The following is a 25109-nucleotide window of genomic DNA, read 5'->3' as shown; positions in this document are numbered from 1 at the left end:
TTTTTAGCAAATCGTCGGCCCATCTAGTGGGAGACCTGCCCACACTACGTCGACGTCGCGTAGTCCGTCTTTATCTAGCAATAGCTGGATGAAAAATAAAACGGGAGGGTTCTGTAGCATCGAATTCGGAACTTTTTGTACCAATTTCTGTTAATATTTTCTTTATTTTTTTATTTTTACTGAACTAACGTTAAAAAGAGGCTAACGTTCAGAAACGTGGACTATTTGCCATTGGCTGAAATGATGACGATTATTTATAATAAATAATGGCAGCTGCCGCCATTCCGAATTCTTGGACACCCCGTATATGGGTACCTACCTATGGCACGTACGAGGCTGAAAGAGCCTCGTTCTCATTGGCAGTTTGCAGGCACATCTCAATAGGCGTACGATTGGGTGACGTTCAATGCTCGCCTCGAGCATGCGGGTAGTACGATACCGGCTGATGACATATCTGCCGACTGACTGACCGTTGCTAGGGTTGGTATTACTTGAAAAATTATTAAATTATTTGTCGAAACCGCAGCGGGCGCCGCTACCGCATCGCACCGTAATGTCGCAACGCCAATCTTAATTTTATGGATGTCGATTTGTGATATAGACAAGATAGGTGATGTTTAATACACCTACCTACAAATACATCATTATTTTATCTCGTTAACTCAAGAAATGTAAGTAATTTAAACTCGACACTGTATTAATCCTTCAAGGCCCGCGAATCTAGACACAATAGATAATCATTGTTATGGCATTATTAATGCCGTCTGGGACTCAAGCGGTTAACTTACTCGTAGTTTAATTTTACTAATGAAATTCTATTAGTACATAAAATACAACTATGTACCTACCTAATTTACTATCGTTGTTACAGCATAAATCATTGTGCCTTATTACGTATCAAGAAACTCGTTTACTGTGAAAGAAGACCCGTCCACCCGGAAAAGAAGCTAATTCTTAAGAAAATAATTTTTAAAATGATCTCAACAAAACTTCGACCACCCTAAACCAGTTAGAAGCAGATTGCGGCAGGTGAATCCCTAATTCACAAGCTTCGTCGTGGCTAGCCAGTTATAGCGTTGTATTGACCACGATAATAATGCGGGTAGCGCAGGCTGCACCAGTCCGATGTTTTGAATATTAAATAACTTGGCTTGGATGTTACCTATATTTGGATTGAAGACTTCTGACTATTAGCCTAGGCGCAGACCACCGACTTTTAGTCGGCCGATAGTTGGGTCGTGCTGTTAATCAGTATGGGCAGTATGGGCATGATGAAAGTTCGCACATTACACCGATTTGGTATCGGCCAATTCTTCATAGAAATTAGAATCGGGCCCAACTATCGACCAACTAAAAGTTGGCGGTCTGCGCTGACCAAAAGGCACTAAGGCTGAGTTGCACCACCTCACCTTTAACCGTAACTTACTTATCCGATGTTTTGTAAGAAGTTTCATAAACTTTTGACATTTGTTAAAGTTAAATTAAGATAGTGCTAACCAGGATTAAATGTCATCAACTTATTGCGAGCGAGAGAAGCAAGACGAATTTTTATTCCGAATGCTGTCTTTATTCTTTACATGCCCGTTTTCACCACCAATCCCTAATTTTTAAATGACACAAAATTCCTGTTATTTATTACCATATAGGGGTCACTTACAAATTAGGAATTGATGGTGAAAACGGGCATAAAGACTAAGTAGTCTTTAAAATATGAGGTGGTGCTGAAAAGAAGCTGCGGAAGAAACTCAGTCAACTACTTATTTGAATAAGAGGCTGCTCTTTTTCAAAATAATCTATCTACATCTAAAACTAAGATACGCAACTCAAAAGATATATTAGCTACTGATAGATGAACCCACCAGTGGGTTATAGCGGTGGGACCACGGTTCATAGGGGGATTAATGCACATCATAATGCCACTGATTGCTAACGAATCTCGTGTCCGGGCCGTCCGGATTTGCATTAGCGTGATCCGGTCGTCCGGACAGCATCGGGACGTCATTATATTAATTATTACGAAACTGTGTGTCGTTCGTTTCAGCCAAATGACGTCCACTACTTACTGGACAAAGGCCTCCCCCAAGGAGTTCCACAATGACCGGTGACTGTATGGTACAAACGCCAGGACATTGGACTATAAAATACATTTTCGATATAAAATAGCCTTTATTGCAACTGCATAAGGTGCCCGAATTTATTTTGATGATGCTGTAGTCTGTACATGAGCGATGAAAGTTTTTTCGATAGTAAAACGAGTGGTTACTCCACAGTAATACTTATGCCAAGTCCTTAAAGTTCATTTTTCGTTCTATCTTCGTCGATTCGTAAGCTTGCTCATTTCGTGAATGAATCAACTGGTGTGTGACGTCATATTTCTGGACGCTAAGCCAGTTTTGGTCCGCGTCGAGCAAGACTCGTTAGCTCAGTAGGTTAGAGCGCCGATATAAGCTTTCACTTGACCATCGGAGGGCGGAGGTTCAAATCCTTCACGAGTCAAAGTAACCTTTTGGTATTTTTTTAAACGTTTCCCTTATAAAGTTGTTTGTAGTGTACCTTTATAGGGTACAGCGGTTAAAATTTATTTTCCACTGTACCATCAAGGGAACAGCCAAGGGTACACAGGAAAATAAGGGATAAATAAAGCTATTATAACAAACGCAAGGAGCATAATAATAATAAAACACAAATTATAAACGTTATGTTTTTATTACTCGTTGTCGTTACTAATATTTAAATAACAATAAATCTATGATAAATATAAACCAGTATTATCAACAACATACACGAACACAAACTTTAGAAGTCAAAACAAAATTCTTGGATAGTCATAATTGGCCTACAAAAACTTACAAAAACATAGTAACCTAAACTGATATTGGGCTGTTGTCTATCCATCTATACTAATATTATAAATGCGAAAGTAAGTCTGTCTCTCTTTCACGCCTAAACCACTGAACCGATTTTGATGAAATTTGGCATAGATATAGTTTGAGTCGCGGGAAAGGACATAGGATAGTTTTATCCCGATTTTTGAAACAGGGACGCCGTTTTCTGTGACAGACAAAATTTCACGCGGGCGAAGCCGAGGGTGGAAAGCTAGTAAATAAATAAATAAAAATTAGGCATATAAATTCCATTCTATAATAGAGCATCACAAACTGATTTCTTTATTTTAATAAATAATGATCACACATTTAAAGAGGGGGGGAGGGGGTTGACAAAGTGTGACATGGTGTGACAAGGGGTGGGAGGGGTCCTAAGTTTCGTGACATCACATTTCAATTGTTTCAAATATTTGATGTAATGTTGATTTCATAAAAAAAAAAATACTTTATTTAAATGGAAATAAAACTAATTTCGGAACTGCTGTTAATTTAATAATTTTTCGATGTGAAATTGCAAAACATGTTACGTCACACTAGGGAGGGGGGGGTCTCAGAAATGTGACCACCTGTGACAAGGACGGAGGGGGGGTCAAAAAATCATGAAATTCGTGTGACGTACTTTATGGATGGCCCCTTAGCTAAGGCCCGTATTACAGAAGGCAGCTCAAAACTTTATTCAATGTCAGTCATTTATTCTGCCTTGTGGTATTCTGTCTTGTGATGGCACTAAATACACTCGACATCAAATAAATCGCACCTTCCGCGACGCGAACTTTAAAGATTTTCTTCTGACACAATCATGGTGCCCCAACAATATTGGTGTTATTTGAAAGCCCATTAAATAAACTTAAAGAAAAACACATGAATTTTTTTTATAAACAATTAAAAGGTACCATAAATGTGACTTGAAAAAAGGCCTCACTTGGGGCTCACCAATGGGACCAAGTAGACCAATTTTTGTGGTTATAAAACCAAATAATGATCTTACGTGTCCTTTTTAACAGATGGATAGCAATTAATCCCAATTTAACAGTTTTATAGCCATAAAAGTTGGCCCAAGCGTAACTACCTATTTTTTGAAGAAGTGACTCTGGATCCTTCTAAAGACACATTTTTGGGGTAAAAGCCTTTCCTTTAATGAAAGGAATTTAGTACTAGGCTTTCAAATGGTACTAATGTCGGTGGGAAGTGGGGATGCATACGTTATTATAATATTTTATGATGCGTTCTGTAATAAGTACAGTCAGTTCGTTTTTTTTACTACAAATTAGAATTACAACTGTAAAATGCATTTTGTTTACGTTATTTGAAGTTATTATACTCTACAGCTTTTTAAATATTCAGACGTCTTTCAACTCTTATAATACTTATAATGAACTCAAAACATTATCACATCTTACACACTTATCACTATTGTCATACACGTTATATTTCCTACATCTCAAGCACTGGTTCGCATTACTTTCCTCTATTTCTATTAGCCAATTTTTCCCGCCATTTATAACCTCCAAATTAACTTTTGACAGCTCCAATATTTCGCTCAGCACACTGTCATTTGAGCCATCTGACACATTTAGTTCTTTTAACTTATCAAATAAGTTTGAATCTAATTTTATGGTCGCATTAAACTTCTTTAAATTCTCATTTTTTGTGATCACACAAATATCTTTTTTTATATCCAAAATCGTATCCATTATCGACGTATCAATATTTGTGGCTGGCAACATTGGGATATCTTTTGTGAAATAGAATGGATTTTTATACAGCGGATGGTATTGCCATGCTTCTTCGATCAGATGCGGCATAATCGGTCCTAGCGCTTTGGATATAGACGTCAATATTGTGTGAACGACTAACTGTACTGAAATACGCTCATTGGATTCTTTGCTTGAACAGTACAGCCTATCTTTAATACAATGGCAATATAGCCCAGACACTTTGTTACTAATAAAATACAGTATACTTTGAGCTACAGAATTGTATCTAAAATTATTGTAATGTTCGTTAACTTGTTTTAAAAATTCATGAGTTTCGCGAACCATATACTGATCGAAGTAGTTTAATTTTGGTTGTTGGCTAAAATGGTCTTTGTCCAAGTCCGTGACGACACCGAGAAGGTATTTGATGATGTTCCGCAGCCTGATGACTTCTGTCTGGCAGTCGTTTAAGAGTTTCTTGCTGATAACAATCTGGGAGTGCTGTGTCGAGTGACTGGCTACCCACCACCTAAAGGGAAAATAAGAAAAACACAGTAATAATCAGCTTTGTAAATAAATAAAAATAACCACTATTTAGCAGTCGGGTTTCTCTCTCTCTCTCTCTCTCTTTCGGTCCAACCCAGTCGGATTTAACTCTCGATTTCACTGATTTTTAAGATTTTATGATGCTAGTACATTTTTTCGTTAGTTTCACACCCGTTTTCACCATCAATCCCTAATTTTTAAGTGACCCCTAAGGTAAAAAAAGCAGGAAATTCGTTTTCAAAGGGGTCACTTAGTAATTAGGGATTGATGGTGAAAACGGGCATCAGTCAAATGCCGTCCGCTGCTGGACAAAGGCCTCCCCCAAGGATTTCCACAAAGACCGGTCTTGCGCCGCCCGCATCCAGGCACCTCCCGCGATCTTCACCAGTCTGTTTTACCCCTTTTACCCTTGAAATAGTGTTTACTTACCTCAAGACATCGACTCCATAGGCCGGCTGGTGGTTCTTATCCTTCCCTCCATGGATGATAGTCGCGGGTTCGATTATATTTCCAATTGACTTCGACATCTTGCGCTTTTTGTCGTCAACTACGAAACCGTGGACGAATATTGACCTAGAAATAAAATGCAATTGAGAACCTACTTTTTTGAAGTTGGTTAAAAATCAGTCGATTACATTATGAATCTTACAGCTGTCGTAATAAGGTTGAAACTTCTATGGAAAGAACCTTTTTAGTAAGCAATTAGGGACAGTCAGTGAATTCACAACCTAGAGGTGATTGTCTTGAATCTTATATCTATTGTAATAAGGCCAAAACTTATACTTATATGGAGCCTCGCTTGTAAGTGCCATTTCAACAAGGACATTTGGAAACAGCCTGTGAATTTATCTGTCTATCAAAATATTATTCTTACAGTTGTCGGAATAAGGTTGAAACTTGTAAGGAGCCTCGCCAATATGTGAGTAATTGTAGTGTTAGGTGAGAAGCTCATTAGTTTATTGCATTATGAACCTTATACCTGTTGAAATTATGTTCAAAGTTACTTGTAAGAACCTCTTCGGTAAGAGCCAGAGAGACTAAAATTGAACCTTACAGCTATAGCAATAAGGTTGAAACTCACTTGTAAGGCGCCTCGCCAGTAAGGGCCAAGGAAGTCAGCAGGGCAGCTTGGAACCAGCCAGTGAGCTGGTCGTAGCCCTCGCAGTATAGCTGGGCCTTTACGCCGTTGAGGGCACTATGAACCTTACAGCTGTAGTAATAAGGTTGAAACTTACTTGTCAGGCGCCAATCCGATATGTGCTACGTCCGAAAAGAAAGACGCTTGAATCACCAAGCGAGCTTATTATAAGTCACAATATGAATCTTACAGCTGTAGTAATAAAGTTTAAACTCACTTGTAAGGAGCCTCGCCGGTTAGGGCCAAGGAAGTCAGCAGGGCGGCTTGGAACCAGCCGGTGAGCTGGTCGTAGCCCTCGCAGTATAGCTGGGCCTTCACACCTTAGAGATCACTATGAACCTTATAACTGTCGCAATAAGATTGAAACTCACTTGTAAGGCGCCTCTCTAGTAAGTGCCAAGTCAGCAAGGAAACTCATAATCACCCGGTGTGTCCTTTAGGCCCAGAACAGACGATGAAACGCAACTGCAACGAAACTGCAGCTTTCTGATGATTCTTATGAATGAAACTGAAACTGAAAGTTTCAAACTGGTCGTGTCATGTGTGGTCTCTCAACGGACGCTATGGCAGAAACTTAGATGCAACTCAAAAGTAACTAGCAGGTGCAGTTTCGTTGCAGTTGCGTTTCACCGTCTGTTCTGGCATTAAGTTATTGTGCATCTTACAGCTATAGCAATAAGGTTGAAACTTACTTGTCAGGAGGATCTCTAGTAAGTGCCAAGTCAGCAAGGAAACTCATAATCACCCGGTGAGTCCTTTAGTTATTGTGCATCTTACGGCTGTAGCAATAAGGTTGAAACTTACTTGTCAGGAGGATCTCTAGTAAGTGCCAAGTCAGCAAGGAATCTCGGAATCACCTGGTAAGTCCTTTAGTTATTGTGCATCTTACAGCTATAGCAATATGGTTGAAACTCACTTGTAAAGAGCCTCTCTAGTAAGTGCCAAGTCAGCAAGGAAACTCATAATCACCCGGTGTGTCCTTTAGGCCCAGAACAGACGGTGAAATGCAACTGCAACGAAACTGCAACTCTCTGATGATTCTTATGAATGAAACTGAAACTTTCAAACTGGTCGCGTCATGTGTGGTCTCTCAACGGACGCTATGGCAGAAACTTAGATGCAACTCAAAAGTAACTAGCAGTTGCAGTTTCGTTGTAGTTGCGTTTCACCGTCTGTTCTGGCATTAAGTTATTGTGCATCTTACAGCTATAGCAATAAGTTTGAAACTCACTTGTAAGGAGCCTCGCCGGTAAGGGCCAAGGAAGCAAGGAAACTCAGAATCAACCGGTGTGTCCTTTAGGCCTAGAACAGACGGTGAAACGCAACTGCAACGAAACTGCAGCTTTCTGATGATTCTTATGAATGAAACTGAAACTGAAAGTTTCAAACTGGTCGTGTCATGTGTGGTCTCTCAACGGACGCTATGGCAGAAACTTAGATGCAACTCAAAAGTAACTAGCAGTTGCAGTTTCGTTGCAGTTGCGTTTCACCGTCTGTTCTAGCATTAAGTTATTGTGCATCTTACAGATATAGCAATATGGTTGAAACTCACTTGTAAGGAGCCTCTCCGGTAAGGGCTAAGTCAGCAAAGAAACTCATAATCACCCGGTGAGTCTTTTAGTTATTGTGCATCTTACAGCTATAGCAATAAGGTTGAAACTAACTTGTAAGGAGCCTCGCCAGTAAGGGCCAGGGAAGTCAGCAGGGCGGCTTGGAACCAGCCAGTGAGCTGGTCGTAGCCCTCGCAATATAGCTGGGCCTTTACGCCGTTGAGGGCACTCCAGGATATGCCGGAATCGAACCAGATGTCCATGATGTCCTGAAGAAAGAAAATACATCAACTATGACATAATAGAAGGGGTGAGTGGACAAAGGCCTTAACTAACAAATTCAAATTCAAAACGTTTATTTGCTAAAAACACAGTATGAGAAACACAAAATGAGTTATGAGCGTTTGAAAATGTTAATCTGCTCATACCACATTTGAATCCTGAAATGTATGAATGCTTTTCAGATCACACCTTTGTTAAGGTTTGACACGTAACAAAATTGCGTGTTTTGAGCTCATTAGTCGATTTTATCATCACTTAAACCTATGTTCATGCAAAAAAGTCGATTCTTCAATTTTGTCAGATAACACCTTTGTCCACTCACCCCTTCATTATAATTATGAAATTGTTCATGTTTTAATAGCTTTTTTACCCCACAAAAACAATAAATAGATTATCCCCTTAAAAATATTTAAAAAAGCACAAATGCGAACCGTCATCAAATCAAATCAAATCAAATTTCTTTACATTCGTTACCGAGTACTATTCGTAATTCAATTTCGTGTTTTTATTTGAACGTAATCACTTCGTAAGCGATCATGAAATTACGAATGCACTTTGTTTATTACCCGACATAAAAAGTAGTGGTTCTCAATAGATCTGTATGTTTTTTACAGGAACAGATTCATGGCCAGTACGTTACTGTTTTTCATACAAAAATCCTAAATATTTGTTCATTAGTTCAGTAGCTTCGATTCGATGCTACACCGCCTCTGTGGTCTAGTGGTAAGACCACCTGCTTCAAACACAGAGGTCCCGGGTCCGATTCCCAGTGGGGGCAGATTTTTCTGTTCCGTTTAGTTGGTGGTAGGGCTGGTTCTAAGTCCGCCTGGCTAGCTACCACCATCTTACCTAAGTCTGTCGCCATAACAACAATGTTAACAGCATTGTTGTGTTCCGGCAGTTAGAGGTAAGATAGCCAGTTCCTCCGTGGTTGAGGATTCCGGGTGAAGCTCGCTTCCACCTTCGGCCTGATCATCACTTACCATCAGGTGAGATACAGGCCAAGAGCTTCCTCGTTGTGGATAAAAAAACACCCAACACTAAAACCTTACTCACCTGTCCCTTGGTGAGGTCTTCAGGCCTCAACTGATGCTTCTCCAGTACATCATCAGGCACCAACTCGCGCACGTCGCAAGTCCACCACACGTTCCGACCTCTCTCGTCCATGAGAGCACATAACTTGTCTATGATGCGCCTGGAAATGTAGGATTTTTATTAGATTTTATGATACTTTTATCTGCTTTCAGACAAATTAAGACATGCCAATCTATTCATATTGTTTTTATGCAGAGCATGTCTAAAGCCTGGTCCGTGAGCACGTAGAATTTTGTCCAATGACCCCAAGCTACCCATCCTTATCGCTCGCGCGTAATTATGTTGCTGTCGCGCTCGCACACTCACTGCGGGCGCGCGTCGCACAGTCGCGACAGCAATATCCTAATTACGTGTTCACGGACCAGGCTTTAGTGCCTATTAGTAGTGCCGAATTATAGTGTTCAGGATAGACGGAAGCAGGCAGAGAAATCCAGTCCCTAGCTGTTCGCATTACATGGCATATTGGTGGCTCTTCAAACTAACACGAAAATTGTAAAACAGCTGTTGAGTTTCTAAATAAATAAATAAGTAATTTCGGCAGAGTAGAATAGGACCACCACGCCCACTCATAGTGGATGTCGTAAGGAGCGACTAATTAATCATCATAAATATACATATACCTACTCTCAAAAAAACAAATGAGGCTAGCTCTGAAATATCAATTACGAGTAATAGATTCTCACCCGATTATAGCTTCTCATAACTATAAACGATCTACTATAGATCGTGTCATACTCAAAGACGCGCCCCATTAATTTTTGTTCGAGGGAAGCGCGGGGTGCGGGGAGTTTGATCCGAGCAATCCGAGCGTCATTATTGTAGTGTGTGTGCACTCATGGATATTTAGCGTGTACCGATAACACTCAAACATTAGCGGAAGAATGGTGGGGCGCGTCTTCGTGGATGAAACGATCTATACCAGCCGAGCTAGGGTGCACGCCACGATAACATTTATCTATGATTTCAGTTGACAAATAAAATAAATAATGGGTTTATCCAGCAAAATTGATAAATGCCTCGATAAAAGTTTCATATGGCGCGCATCATAGGCCTACAGATGACATTAAAAAGACACTGTTAAGTATACTCACTCATCAACTATGACTTTGTCCCTTCCATACACGGCTGGTATCGGCACGCCCCACGCCCGCTGCCTGGATATGCACCAGTATGGCCTTTTCTCCAGCTGAGCGCGGAACCCCTGGCGAGACTGGTCACTCGAGGACGGTGGAAGGATCTTCACCTTGTCTAGAGCGGCCTGGGAGGGACATAAGGTCTAAATTAGCTTGCAACAACCATTCAATCAACAGGTTGTACTGTACAGACTCGAGCTGAGCACGGAACCCCTGGCGAGACTGGTCACTGGAGGACGGTGGAAGGATCTTCACCTTGTTTAGAGCGGCCTGGGAGGGACATAAGGTCTAAATTAGCTTGCAACAACCATTCAATCAACAGGTTGTACTGTACAGACTCGAGCTGAGCGCGGAACCCCTGGCGAGACTGGTCACTCGAGGACGGTGGAAGGATCTTCACCTTGTCTAGAGCGGCCTGTGAGGGACATAAGCACTATATTAGCTTCGGGACTATTCCCAGTTTCCCACCTCTCGTTCTCACCGTTGCAACTCCTGTGTAGCCAGGATCTACAGCTTGACCGCCAATAAAAACCCAACCAATGGAGGACAAGTTTGTCCCGGGGGAAAATTAAACTGTCATTGGACCCGCAACGAAATTAATCAGAAGAACATAGGAAGAGTTCGAAGTTAAGGTTCGACTTCCCTCCGGTGCAAAGCAGATGACAGATGACAAACAAAGGTTTAGTATAGATGAACTACACTGAACTGTCCTTTATTTGACACTGACAGAGGGGCCACCGTCAATAGCGGATCGCTAGTTCCGACTTTTGCCACGGTGGAAACCTTATAGTTGCACGAAGATGGTGGCGCCCTTCTGTCAATGTCGTCGGTGGGACATTTCAGTGTAGTTCATCTATAACCTTTATGAGAAGATTTGCACCATCGATAATAAAAATCAATTAAGGAGGACTATCTTATGAGCTATTAGCTACCTGCCAATAATATTATAATCGTTCGTTTCAGCCAAATGACGTCCACTGCTGGACAAAGGCCTCCCCCAAGGTTTTCCACAATGAACGGTCCTGCGCTGCCCGCATCCAGGCTCTTCCCGCGACCTTTACCAGATCGTCGGTCCACCTAGTAGGAGGCCTGCCCACGCTACGTCTTCCAGCCCGTGGTCGCCACTCGAGAACTTTCCTGCCCCAACGGCCATCGTCTCTACGAGCTATGTGCCCCGTGCCGTGTGGGGACGGCCGTAAAAGAATACTTTTCCCCACCGCCAACAGGAGGCGTGTCGTAAGAGGCGACAAACTCCTGTAGCACCGGACGGGCAGCAGCGTCTGCGTGCGAAACCAAGCAAAAAACTGCGATCGCCAACCCGCCTGCCAAGCGTGGCGATTAGGGCAAAACCCTCCTAGAATATTATAATAGCTTGAAAGAATCACGAAATCATCATTAGTCCAGCTGCTGAGTGCAAAAGAGGCTGGGCTGGAGGATCTCCACCTTATCTAGAGCGGCCTGGGATGGGAGGGACATTAGGACTATGTTAGCTTGTAGTAAGTGTACACGCCACCTACACTTACCTATAAGTGCAGCTATGCGTATTATAAATAACATGTGAATTTTACGCCCGTATTCACAAACATTACTATGAGGTCTCACAGTGCGCGTGGACGCACAGGGTGATACACGAACTAATTACAGAGCTCTATTCAACGCTGTGCGTTCGATTTGCTGCTTCACTTAAGGCTTGGTATTTCTGCTAAAGTAGGTATTTCGCGCTGTCAAAATCTGCGCGCGCAATACTTCGCCGAAGACAGCGCGCCAAAGAGCTCTCGCGGCTACACAGTATAGAAATACGCAGTTTAGAAATACGCAGTTGGTTAGGTTAGGTTGACTTCCTTCCGTTCAAGCGTCACACTCACAGCACTTTCTAATACAAATCATATCCAAGTGATACAAATTAAAACAACTTTCAAAATTTTTGGGAATATATTTTAGAATCGAATAAATATTATAGAATATAACTGCCAAAGTAAACACGGTTCAAAGAGGCGTGGCGTCACCCGACCTTCCGGAAGTTCCGCGCCGGCTAAAAGAATTTCAAGATTACGTCACCCGACCTATCGGTAGATCCTCGGGAGCTTGAGCGATTGGAAAAACATTTTATGATCAGTTACTCGTAGTAGCGATTATTTAGAGCTTGGATAATAAATTATACACTCAGCGGCACGGAATTTGGCCCAAGCCTAAACAACCAGATATGAGGCCAAATAGGTGTCGTATACCTAAGTTTCGTGTGACATGTTAACAGAACATTTGTTTTTGTTAATTTAAGAGGCTAGATTAATAAAAAAATGCGTCTGTTTAACTTTATTGACTCTAGAAACGCATTTCGTTGTTGGAGCGTAAAGAGTACGGGTAAGTTTAAATTCGATATTAAATGTTGTAAGGGTTTGGGGTTTTGTTTTTTGTTTTAAATTAATCTTAGGGTTATTCTCGTTTCCATAATTTGAGAATAATGTTCAGCTCAATTACGTCTTCAGCTCAAGTTGCTCAAATAGTGTTGCTTAGAAGTCAAGGGTGTATGCAGCGGGAGATGTCTGAAACTTTCAATTTATAGCATACAAACTTAAGATACACGTTAAAAAGGCATGACCTGACCGCCTTTTACACAAGAAGACCAAGAAGTGGGGAATTAAGGAGTAAATCAGCTCGCGATGACCCGATAATCGTGCTTGCAATATCAAGAAATCGGGTTCTCACTACATTTGAGATACGCCAGCGTTTACAAACAGCAAGCCCAGTGAATGTTAGTGAGCACACAATAAGAAGAAGGATGGAGGATCATAACCTGCATACTCGAAGACCAGCTCGAGGACCAGAACTTCTCCGATACCTCCGCGAAGTGCGACTTACGTTTTCTAGAGAACATGCAAATTGGGCGCAAGGCTAATGGAGTAAAGTTCTATGGATCGATGATTGCAGAGTCACCTTAAGAGCTCCAGACGGCCGTGAATGTGTATAGAGAAGGTGCGGAGAAGAGTTTCTACGCAAACAGACAGTTTTCATAAAGAGTTTACTCCATTAGTCTAACGTACAATTTGCATGTTCTCTAGACAACGTAAGTCGCACTTCGCGAAGGTATCGGAGAAGTTCTGGTCCTCGAGCAGGTGTTCGAGTATGCAGGTTATGATCCTCCATCCTTCTTCTTATTGTGTACTCACTGACATTCACTAGGCTTGTTGTTTGTAAACGCTGGCGTATCTCAAACGTAGTGAGAACCCGATTTCTTGATATTGCAAGCACGATAATCGGGTCATCGCGCGCTGATTTACACCTTAATTCCCCACTTCTTGGTCTTCTTGTGTAAAAGGCGGTATGGCCATGCCTTTTAAACGTGTATCTTAAGTTTGTACGCCATAAATTGAAAGTTTCAGCCATCTCCCGCTGCATACGCCCTTGACTTCTAAGCAGCACTATTTGAGCAACTTGAGCTGAAGTAATGGACATTATTCTCAAATTATGGAAACGAGAATAACCCTAAGATTAATTTAAAAACAAAAAATAAAACGCCAAACCCTTACAACATTTAATATCGAATTTAAACTTACCTGTACTCTTTACGCTCCAACAACGAAATGCGTTTCTAGAGTCAAAAAAGTTAAACAGACGCATATTTTTATTAATCTAGCCTCTTGAATTAACAAAAACAAATGTTCTGTTAACATGTCACACGAAACTTAGGTATACAACACCTATTTGGCCTCATATCTGGGTGTTTAGGCTTGGGCCAAATTCCGTGCCGCTGAGTGTAGTTGTTGCAATTCACAAAGCTTTGCATGTGGTTAATTACATTAATCAGTACACGCATCAATTTTGTTCAGTCTTTTTGTTTATTAATAAATAAAAATATACTAAAATTGCATACATATTTGTTTGTATTGGTCTGGGTGTTTTCTTTCCATAATTTATGTATAACGTATGTACGGGGCTCTGTATCGAAAATCACTATGAACAATAAGCATCACACCTGGAGTGCATTACCGCAGCAAAAAGCTTGCCATCTTAAATGAACAGTATAATATCGAGGTTTCGTCAGTACAGTTGCGAACAAAGGTGTTTGTGTAGTCTAGTTGAGTTGAGAGGTCAGATTATTGAAATAATAAAACGAACATTTTATTTTTTAAATACATTTTAAAAATAATTTACATTACAGATAACAATGAGAGGATGACATTGCAAAGTGGTGCCAGTCCAGTCTTAAATCCGTTAATATATGCTGCATCTGCCATGTTTTTGGCTAAAAGATTCTTCTATCTTGCAGTTTAGACTTTTCTTACAGACCTCAGACAGTATTTTTGGAAAACTTTTACGCATGGTGGAGGAAGGGACGCTCTAGACTCTAGAGACTCAAGTCTAGAAGGAGTCACATGAACTCCAAGTTTTAAATCCGTTGACATCTGCTGCATCTGCCATGTTTTTGGCTATAAGATTCTTCTATCTTACGGCTTAGACCTTTAGCTACAGACCTTAGACAGTATTTTTGTGAAAATTCTTACGCATGGTGGAGGAAGGGACGCTCTAGACACTCAAGTTTACAAGGAGTCACATCAACTCCAGTTTTAAATCCGTTGACATCTGCTGCATCTGCCATCTTTTTGGTTAGAAGATTCTTCCATCTTGCAGCGTAGACCTTTAGCTACAGACCTTAGACAGTATTTTTGTGAAAATTCTTACGCATGGTGGAGAAAGGGACGCTCTAGACACTCAAGTCTACAAGGAGTCACATGAACTCCAGTTTTAAATCCGTTGACATCTGCTGCAACTGCCATCTTTTTGGCTAGAAGATTCTTCTATCTTGCAGCTTAGACCTTTAGCTACAGACCTTAGACAGTATTTTTGTGAAAATTCTTACGCATGGTGGAGGAAGGGACGCTCTAGGAGTCATATTTTTTTTTAAATTTTTTTTTATGCATAACCAGGCAGGTATTTGACCACAATCGCACCTGATGTTAAGTGGGATGCAGTCTAGGATGGTACATATCTGCCCTGTAAGTGCTTATTCACTCTCGCCTTGAAGAGGCCCGGATTATAGTTTTCGGGAAAGACAGCAGCAGGCAACGAATTCCAGTCCCTAGCTGTTCGCATTATAAAAGAGTCATCGAAACGCTTAGTGCGAGCTGGTGGAATGTCATCAATATAGGGATGGTACGCTAACCTGCGTCTGGTTCCCCGATGATGGAAGGGGGCTGGTGGAATTAATTCGTGTAATTCTTTCGCACATTCTCCGAAGTGTAGCCTGTAGAAAACCGATAGGGATGCTACCTTACGGCGATGGTCAAGTTCCTGGAGCGCCGCTTCAACAAGGGTAGGGCTGTCGATAAGTCTTCTGGCACGCCTTTCCACCGAATCCAAAGCAGCCATATGAACTCCAGTTTTAAATCCGTTGACATATGCTGCATCTGCCATCTTTTTGGCTAGAAGATTCTTCTATCTTACAGCTTAGACCTTTAGCTACAGACCTTAGACAGTATTTTTTATTATTTATTTGTGTCAGTGTGCTCTTCTAAAGAGTGTAAGACGATTGTATGTAGGTACTATTAAAATGTAATTTTAACTCATTGGTTTTGTCTCATATTTGAGGAATGTACTATGTATCATGAGTAGATTCTTCGTTTAAAAGGATGCGAACGATTTAAATTTCAATAGGTAGACAAAATTGATAAATTTAAATTCTCAAAAATTTAAGCTTTCTCCAGTAACACTGATATTATTATACTGTGACTCATCAAAGTCATCATTGTCAAAAATATTGACAAATCGCGAACTGTCACGACCAAAAAACTGACACGCGTCCGTCCTCCGTAAGCGCCACCGCGCGACTGATTGAGATTGTCCAAGCCGTCATGGACGATTTTTTCCACATTTTTTAACATAGTAACTAAATAAGACGCAATATAAAAATTTCATCCGTTAAAAGCCCTCGAGTTATTTCTGAACTTTAGTTTAGTAAAAGATTTAGAATCTCAAATCGCTTATTTTAAAAATAAAACCATAAATAGAAAACGAATAGAGGTAACTTTGGGAATTTATTCTATCGAGTCAACTTCATCAAATCGTGTTTCCATCCGTTAATAGCCCTAGAAAATATCCTCAACTATGCCCAATAAAAATCTTAGCCTTTAATTTTACTGTTTAGTACCTCAAAAATGAAAAATGAAAACCTCATTTTCGCCATTTTCTCTGCTACCCGGCCTTAAGCAAACATCGTTTGTGAATACGGGCGTTAGTACGTATCGTCCAAATACTTTTTCGATAAGTACGAGTATTTATCAACTCTCCGCATCGCAAGCTCAAAATAACCAGTCAAGGTAACAGCGAATTATAAATGTTTGATACAAAACATCAGTATGTAAAAAGGCGAAGCTTTGGAGATTTTGGGTTAAATTATAAATTCTAATGCTCATCCTGTTTCAATGAGGGTTTTCGCGTATGAATGATCCGCTAGATGGCGGGACGAGGATGTGGGGTCTGACTGCTGCGTGATTGGTGGATTTTTACATATCTGTCAATGTCATGTCAAAAATAACCAATCATGCAGCATTTGGACCTCGCGTCTAAGTATTGCCATCTGGCGGATTTTTCATACGCGAAAACCCTCATTCACAGATTTGGTGATTTCATTGCCTCTTTGGTAAGTTGAAAAGGACACTTTCATGCGAGGCAATCTCGCGTCGTAATTAAATCCACACGACATTAAAAACACCTTTAAGCCAGAAAATAAACAAACATGATTATTTTGTTTTGTGATAATAAAAGATAATAGCTGTCATTAAATTACTATCTACAATGCAAGGTCACATGACTCACCTGTCTACAAAAACCGCCCACAATAACATTCAAAAGTCAGTCTAATCGCCACGCATTAAAGCCCACATTCCAAACGACCCATATAACGCGAGGAGTCATCGCACTGCGCCAGGAACACAAACTGACGTCATCGTGACGTCATATTTACGAAACCAAAGCCAGTTTTCGTCCGCATCGAACAAGACTCGTTAGCTCAGTAGGTTAGAGCGCCGATATAAGAATTCACTTGACCATCGGAGGGCGGAGGTTCAAATCCTTCACGAGTCAGAGGAAATACTATTTTGGTTTTTAGTTTTTGTAAAGGTACAGACTTGCTCATAGTGAAAAAGTGCAAATGCAAAGAAAAAAGTTTTTATAAATGAATAATAATATATTTATTTTATTTTCTTTCTCTATCTTTATTCTGTACTAGCGGCCGCCCGCGACTTCGTACGCGTGGATCCCGTTTTATCCCCTCAAGGGTGGAGTTTCGTAAAATCCGTTCTTAGTGAGCACCTACGTTCTGAAAGGATCTCATGCAAAATTTGAGACTAGCACTTGAAGTTTCTGAGATTTCGTGAGTCAGTTAAAATCAATGCAAATTTTTGTACCTTTTTTGTGCGTACCTTCACTCTGTAATCTACACTAATATTATCTACACTAATATTATAAAGAGGAAAACTTTGTTTGTTTGTTTGGTTGTAATGAATAGGCTCAAAAACTACTGGACCGTTTTTAAAAATTCTTTTACCATTCGAAAGCTACATTATCCACGAGTAACATAGGCTATATTTTATTTTGGAATAAAATAGGGTTCCGTAAAATATGTAGATAATGTAGTCCACGCGCGCGAAGCCGCGGGCGGAAAGCTAGTGTTGTTTAAAGTAAATAGTTACGAACCTTACGTGTTTTTGTAAATTATATTATAATAGAAAACCAACACACTACAATGTTTGTATTTTAGGTATTGTACAGTAGCCTTATTCACGTAACAAAACTTCAACGACAACAAATCGCTGAGTTGCGATCCTATCGAGTGATCGTTCTATCGAAATGACCCTTGTGAATACGGATTTAGAACTTTCAAAAGGTCGACTTCTAAACGTCAAGTTTCAAGTTCAATTCGTGAATTAGGCCACTGGGATCGAAGCCGCAACCGCTGGCACAATAATCCGATACGCAAACCATTAGGCCAAGTAGCATCAAAAGAACTAAAGTCCTTAAAGTTTTATGCTGTGTTGTATAATTTGTGATTTTATATCGGTTGATGTTTTTAAATTTTTCATGTTTTTTGTATATTTCCAATACGATAATGTTATTGTTTATGGAATAAATGACTATGACTATGACTAATAAGAGAGCTGCAAAATACTTGTTGGATCCAGATTTACCCGACTGCGCAACACAAAAGAGAGTAATGTTCAAAACTTACCAAAGCCTTCTCCTTCAGCGCAGCAGTATCAATAAACCATTGCTGGCTAGCTCTGATGATGACGGGCTTCTTCGTCCGCCAATCCAGAGGATAGGAGTGCACGTATGTCCCTTGATGAATGATGGAGTCGCCCAGGCGTTGGATGACGGTATCCTGGCCTGCTGTGAGGACTGGGAGACCGTTCAGTTCAGGATCCAGGTTTGTGTAGCAACCTGCTTCGTCTACATTACATTTCTGAAAGGAATGATACATCATTCTATAGTCTGGTCGCTGAGCACGTACAATTTTGTCCATTGACCCCAAGCTACCCATCCTTATCGCTCGCGCGTAATTATATTGCTGTCGCGACTGTGCGATGTGCGATCGCAGGGAGTGTGCGAGCGCAACAGCAACACAATTACGCGCGAGCGATAAGGATGGGTAGCTTGGGGTCATTGGACAAAATTCTACGTGCTCAGAGACCGGGCTTTACACATATTGTGTCCCGCAGCTCATAAGTGGTGGTCATAAGTTAATGAGCTAGCATGCCTTGGAAAGTAAAGGTCATAGAAGCCTTATCAACTCGGAAAGGGATTAAAAACGTATCGCCTTTTGTGAGCTGTCAACCCCAAGGCGAGGCGTTTACGTTACGGTTCGGATAAGTGTGTTGCAGTATGGAGACATACAAAGAATACTGACCACCTCGAGTTGATACGTTTAGGCAGGGTACTCACCTACCATGTAGCACGTAACGTAGCATGTAACGTAACCAACCTTCAAGTGAGTACGGCTCGTCCACGGTCATCGCGTATCTGGCTGCGAGTTCCTGGATCCTACTGCGAGCCGCCTTTGTGCTCGCAGTTATACCGCCACTCGGCGGGTCGCTGCGATCTCCCTGCGAACCACGCGAGCAGCTCGCTGCGGGCTCGTGCCTATGTACTCACTTGATACAGTATCTGATACATTACATGCTACACGGCTAGATGAGTACCCTGCTTTACGATTCCTTTCCGGGTGATATGCGCTACGTCCTTTAATTCATACCACAGTCATGTTATTCTTCAGTGCGAATAAGAAGTCTTCAGGGCCGTACGCAGGCGCCGTGTGAACGAGACTCGTGTCGCCTTCGAGGAACGGCAACGTTTTGTATAATGTACTAAGTTACTTTAAAACTGTGCTGTCTTGACTTATATGTAACATTATGAAGGCTGTTCTAAAGTGTGAAAGGAACTTTGAGATATGAAAGTAGGTACTGAGAGCCAACATCATAAGTTTTTTTTGATAACATCTCATTTTTTTACTGAAGCGACACTATTTGTTAAACGGTAAGATAAAGACGTCATAACTATCGGGTTAGTCAGGGAGCGTCCATTAATTACGTAAGACGTTTAGGAGGGGGAGGGGGTCAAGAAAAACCTCACTAAATCTCACGTGGGGGAGAGGGGGGGGGGGGGTCTCGACAAATATCACGTAATATTTTTTCAGCAAGAAATAGTGTACAATTAAAATAGAAATTTTACAGATTTTACATTCTACAACGAACCCAAAAAGATATTGTGATACGTTATGAAAGATACTACGTTAAGAAAGGTTTAAATGTATATGAATGAATCTAATGTACGAGTATGTAGGTAGGTACGAGTACTAACTAATCGAAGCATAGATAAACTTATTTACGTTGCAATTACGAATTTTGAAAAATCTCACGTGAGATTAGGGGGAGGGGGAGGGGGTCGAGCAAAATCTCACCAAGGGGGGGTGGGGGGGTTGAAAAACTGCCAAAATTGTCTCACGTAATTAATGGACGCCCCCTTAGGACAAATGAAGGATTTCACCATCTCCACAATGGCCAGAGGAGTTGGAGTTTTTTTGCCATATTCCTCTCTTAGCCCCTTGAATCCTGCCCTCTACAGGGTGGAAACGTTAAGTGATCTCACTCGATTATTTCTAAACTATACAAGATATTGAAAAACTGGTTACTGATCCTGAAAGTGCTTCACGAGCTCTTTCAAACGATATCAGTAATAGGTTACAGAATTACTGGATCTATCAAAAAATTCAATGTTTTCAGCCTCCATACTAAATGTATGCCACTATGCTAGCCACACAATATTAGAAGTGTTATTTTTTTCATTTTAAATAACAAACACTTAAAATTAACTCGTAAATTGCATTCTTATTTAAAATTATTCATGGAAAACATTGGCTTTAAGCTTTACTTGCTATAATATTATCAACATGACTCATGTCACATGAGTGCCATGACTGTGGCAGTAGTAATTGTATGGAAGTTGGAAACATTGAATTTTCGGATAGATTCAGTTTATTTTATAACTTATTATTGGTACCGTTGGATAAAGCTCGTGAAGCACTTTCAGGATCAGTAACCAGTTTTTCGATATCTTGTATAGTTTTTAATATTATGTGGATTTACTAAATGTATGGAGGCTGGAAACATTGAATTTTCAGATAGATCCAGTTTATTTTGTAACCTATTATTGGTACCGTTGGATAGAGCTCGTGAAGCACTTTCAGGATCAGTAACTAGTTTTTGGATATCTTGTATAGTTTAGAAATAATCGAGTGAGATCACTTATCGTTTCCACCCTGTATAGCCCTCTTTTCCGTCTTCACCCCTATTCACCTGTAAAAAAAACAATTTCATACCACAGTCATGTTATTCTTCAGCGCGACTAAGAAATCTTCAGGGCCGTGCGCCGGCGCCGTGTGAACTAGGCCGGTACCCTTGCCTTCGGTCACGTGGCCGCCTTCGAGGAACGGCAGCGTTTCGTTGACCAGTTTGTTTCTGTACGTGGTGCCGGCGAGCTCTTGTCCTAAGAAATATAGATAGATTAGTAGAAAGATAGTTTGTTTCTGTTTGTTGCTGTCGCGCTCGCACACTCACTGCGGGCGCCCGTCGCACAGTCGCGACAGCAATATAATTACGCACGACCGATAAGGATGGGTAGCTTGGGGTCATTGGACAAAATTCTACGTGCTCACGGACCAGGCTTTAGACACTTTATACACGAAAAAAGAAAAGAAAATACACAAAAGAAACTGCAGAATTTAGGGCGTGCTATCGCTATGATACGATCTCTTCCAGACAACCTAGGGGGGAAAACCCCTATGTATAAGAAAAAATCAAATTGCGCTAAGAAGCCATGGCATGGGAAATCGTCTGAAGCCGCAGGAAAAAAGCTAGTTTATTCATAAAACCCTTTTTAAATACGTAATGCATAAAATATCTCAGAATTAGTACTTCAAGCCTACTGGCAAATGAAATTGATGAGCAGTCACTTTATATTGAAGAATAACTAAATTCAGTCTCAATAAGAAAAACAGAAACATAACTATGTAACTCACCATCAAACTCAAGCACTTTACTAATCTCCGCTCCCAGAGTTTTCTCCAGCCCCTCAATGAGGCCGCTGCCCATGAGGTACAAATGTCCTGGCTTACTGCTTAATGTCACCAGACTGTACTTCATCTGGGGACCGTAGCAGATGGCCCTGTTGGCCACGAGAGTCCACGGTGTGGTCGTCCAGATAATAGCTTGGATGGTTTGGCTGCAAAATAATAAAGAAGACTAAAGCCCGGTCTGTGCGACGTAATTATCTCGCGCGTAATTATGTTGCTGTCGCGCTCGCACACTCACTGCGGGCACCCGTCGCACAGTCGCGACAGCAATATAATTAGGCGCGAGCGATAAGGATGGGTAGCTTGGGGTCACTGGACAAAATTCTACGTGCTCGCGGACCAGACTATACAATATTTATTTTTAACTAGCTTTTGCCCGCGGCTTCACCCGCGTGTAATTTAGTTTGTCACATATAGTCATAAATTATAGCCTATATGTTATTCTAGGTTATAAACAACAATACTGTAAAGTTTTTGCGTGAAAGAGTAACAAACATCCAGATATCCATACAAACTTTCGCATTTATAATATTAGTAGGATTAGTAGGATGAAAAGTTCTCGAGTGGAGATCAGGGGCCGTAAGATGTATAGTATGGTATGGGCAGGCCCCCCACTAGGTGGACCGACGATCTGATTAAGGTCGCGGGAAGTACCTGGATGCGGGCAGCGCAGGACCGGTTGTTATGGAAATCCTTGGGGAAGGTCTTTGTCCAGTTTAAAAGGTTGATAGAAGATAAATGGAATTATCTATCCCAGGAGAGAAACAAGTAGAGTTAAATAGAGGAGAAAATATTTGTATGTCTGCTTGCAGGCTGAATACATGGGAATCATATTAGCTATAAGATCTGCTTTGTAAAACGAGCATGTAATTATGTATTCTAGCAAATAAATTATTGTATTTGAATTTGATTTCACCCAATTTTACTCATAAGGTGTGCACAAATAAAAATTACCTAAAAAGAAACTTTGTAGGTATTTGATAACTTTTGGATACAAAGATATATTATTTTAGTTATAAACTGACACTGAATGGAGCATAATACTGCGTTAAATGTGCCTTAATACTATGCTCGGCACATAAGGCACACTACAAAAAAATATAGTTACTTTTTCTACAATTTCCATTATGCCTTTATGTGGTTTAATTAAAACAAGGTTTTATAATTTTATGTGTTACTATCAAATTAATGAGGGCTATCGTTTTAGCGCTCACCAGTTAGCACCACTGTAGAGTAAGGTCCTGTCACTTGCTAGTAGCGAAGACAGTGGCGCCAACTTGTGAGCGCTAAAGTGGTAGGAGGACTATCGCATTTGCACTCATCAAGATGGCGCCACTGTAGAGTAAGGTCCTGTCAATCGCCAGGGGTGCCAACTGTTAAGTATAAAAACGATAGCCCTCATTACAGTATCTTACTTTGATGCTGCATGCTGTAGCTTTGGAGGCAACTTCTCAACAGGGAATGTGACATATACCTCCTTGCTTTTGAATTGATGGTCATACTCCAATTCTGCCTCAGCCAAAGCTGTTCTGAAAGAAACCAGGTGTTCATTACTTACCTTACCTGTGAATTTTAGATCCTCCAAAAAATTTTGCTTTGAATGAAAATTAATTGTCTTTTATAACTAGAAGTAGAGTTGGGTTGTGTGTAATTGCATGCATTAATGTGTACCAATACTAACTAGGTTTACTAAATTAGTTACTCAGATTTAAAACTTAAAATAATGTTTGGTTTTTAGAGAAGCTGTGCCCTAAAATTCAAGTTAATGGGACAGCTACCAATTGATTAAGAAAAACCAACCCAGAGTACTTTTCTACAGGGTAGTTTCATGTTTAGTTTAAAATTAATTGAATACTCAACTGCTAGGCAAGCTACTTGTGAAAAATCAAGAACAAAACTATTATAACTAATAAAAAAACACTTACTTTGATGATGGTGACCAGTAAACAGGTTTCAAGGCACGGAATATCAATCCAGACGTATACATTTTATAAAACTGTCTCAGCTGATTTTGAACGTAATCTTTATTCAACGTCAAGTAGTACTGGTTGTCCCAGTCAGCCATAACGCCCCAACTTTTGAATGCATCTTTTTGCCTTTTCATTGTTTTCAAAGCGAATTTTCTAGCCGTTTCTCTTATTTGAACTGGGCTAGTCTCATCGGTAGATTTCTCTTTGGATTTTTGTAACGCTTTTAGCTCTATGGGTAAGCCGTGACAATCCCATCCAGGTATGTAATGTACTTTATTTCCTTGGAGCACCTGACTTCTGTTGTTTATGTCTTTTATTATCTGAAAAGTATCAAAATAGGTAATGGCTTACTTATTTAAGTGTTTATGAAAAGGGAATCCCCGGAAAATTATAAATTACTATCTAAACTCTTCATAAAGAGTTTTCATTTTGTGTTTCTGGGGATTCCCTTTTCGTGAGGCGTAAGTATTCGTTCTTATCAGTGATAAGTGCATTAGTCATGCATTATAATATGAACAATTAGTGCATTAAGTATGAGAAATCTATTTTTTTTTATGTTTACCTTATTTACTGCATGACCCATATGCAAATCTCCATTGGCGTATGGCGGGCCATCATGTAATACGAATTCTGGACCATTCAACTGTTCTCTTTGCCAGTTGTAGAGCTCGGAAAACTGCGCTATCTGATAAAAATACTCCATAGTTTGAAATATTTTTTTGACATCAAAATTACACTTTATTTGCAGATAATTGGCATGGTTATGGACCTAAAGCATCATTTAAGAGTTCTATGCTAAGAAATATAATTTTAACACTGAATTACCTTTGCAATTTCCTCTTTTTTAGCATTGTTAGATCGGGCTGGAAAATTTGTTTTAGGCGTGAGAATAGTATGTGAATAAGCTTTTGTCTTGGGTTCAGCCGAACTCTTTGAACGTACACGGACCGCACAAGTCCATTTTCCAAGCGAATTTAAATATTTTAAATAATATTTATTACTATTTTTCGACATAAACATTTTTTTTAGGTTATAAAATCAAATTTGACAGCTTTTCAATTTGACATTTTACTTTTTCAAGGGAGCGGCGTGTTCCATTTTTACTATTTTGTTACCGTTCAAAACAACACGTCCATAAAATCGTAGATATAATCTTAGCATTATTTTTAAAATGTGTCGATTAACTTAAT

At 40.3% G+C, this 25109-nt stretch overlaps 1 protein-coding gene across 1 annotated transcript; it reads right to left on the bottom strand.

The window, feature by feature from the left end:
- Positions 1-3525: 3525 nt before the first annotated feature.
- LOC135082848 (isoleucine--tRNA ligase, mitochondrial) lies at positions 3526-24949 on the bottom strand. The gene is made up of 12 exons (XM_063977609.1): positions 24745-24949; positions 24482-24604; positions 23875-24239; positions 23365-23478; positions 21896-22098; positions 21197-21363; positions 18551-18784; positions 10285-10451; positions 9155-9293; positions 7931-8085; positions 5558-5701; positions 3526-5111 (listed from the first exon to the last, which is right to left on the bottom strand). The coding sequence occupies exons 1-12, from the start codon at positions 24937-24939 to the stop codon at positions 4253-4255; spliced, it is 2865 nt and encodes a 954-aa protein (XP_063833679.1). The 5' UTR covers positions 24940-24949; the 3' UTR covers positions 3526-4252.
- Positions 24950-25109: the final 160 nt, after the last annotated feature.

This window comes from Ostrinia nubilalis, chromosome 22 (assembly GCF_963855985.1).
Source record: "Ostrinia nubilalis chromosome 22, ilOstNubi1.1, whole genome shotgun sequence".
NCBI classification, from domain to species: Eukaryota; Metazoa; Arthropoda; class Insecta; order Lepidoptera; family Crambidae; genus Ostrinia; species Ostrinia nubilalis.
This window is presented reverse-complemented; position numbering and strand designations above follow the sequence as displayed.

Coding starts and splice junctions, on each gene's coding strand:
- LOC135082848 (XM_063977609.1), bottom strand. CDS start 24,939: ATGTTTATGTCGAAAAATAGTAATAAATATTATTTAAAATATTTAAAT. Junction 21,364..21,895: donor TAAAGTGCTTGAGTTTGATG/GTGAGTTACATA, acceptor TATATTTCTTAG/GACAAGAGCTCGCCGGCACC. Junction 5,702..7,930: donor ACTGGCGAGGCTCCTTACAA/GTTAGTTTCAAC, acceptor TTTTATTTCTAG/GTCAATATTCGTCCACGGTT.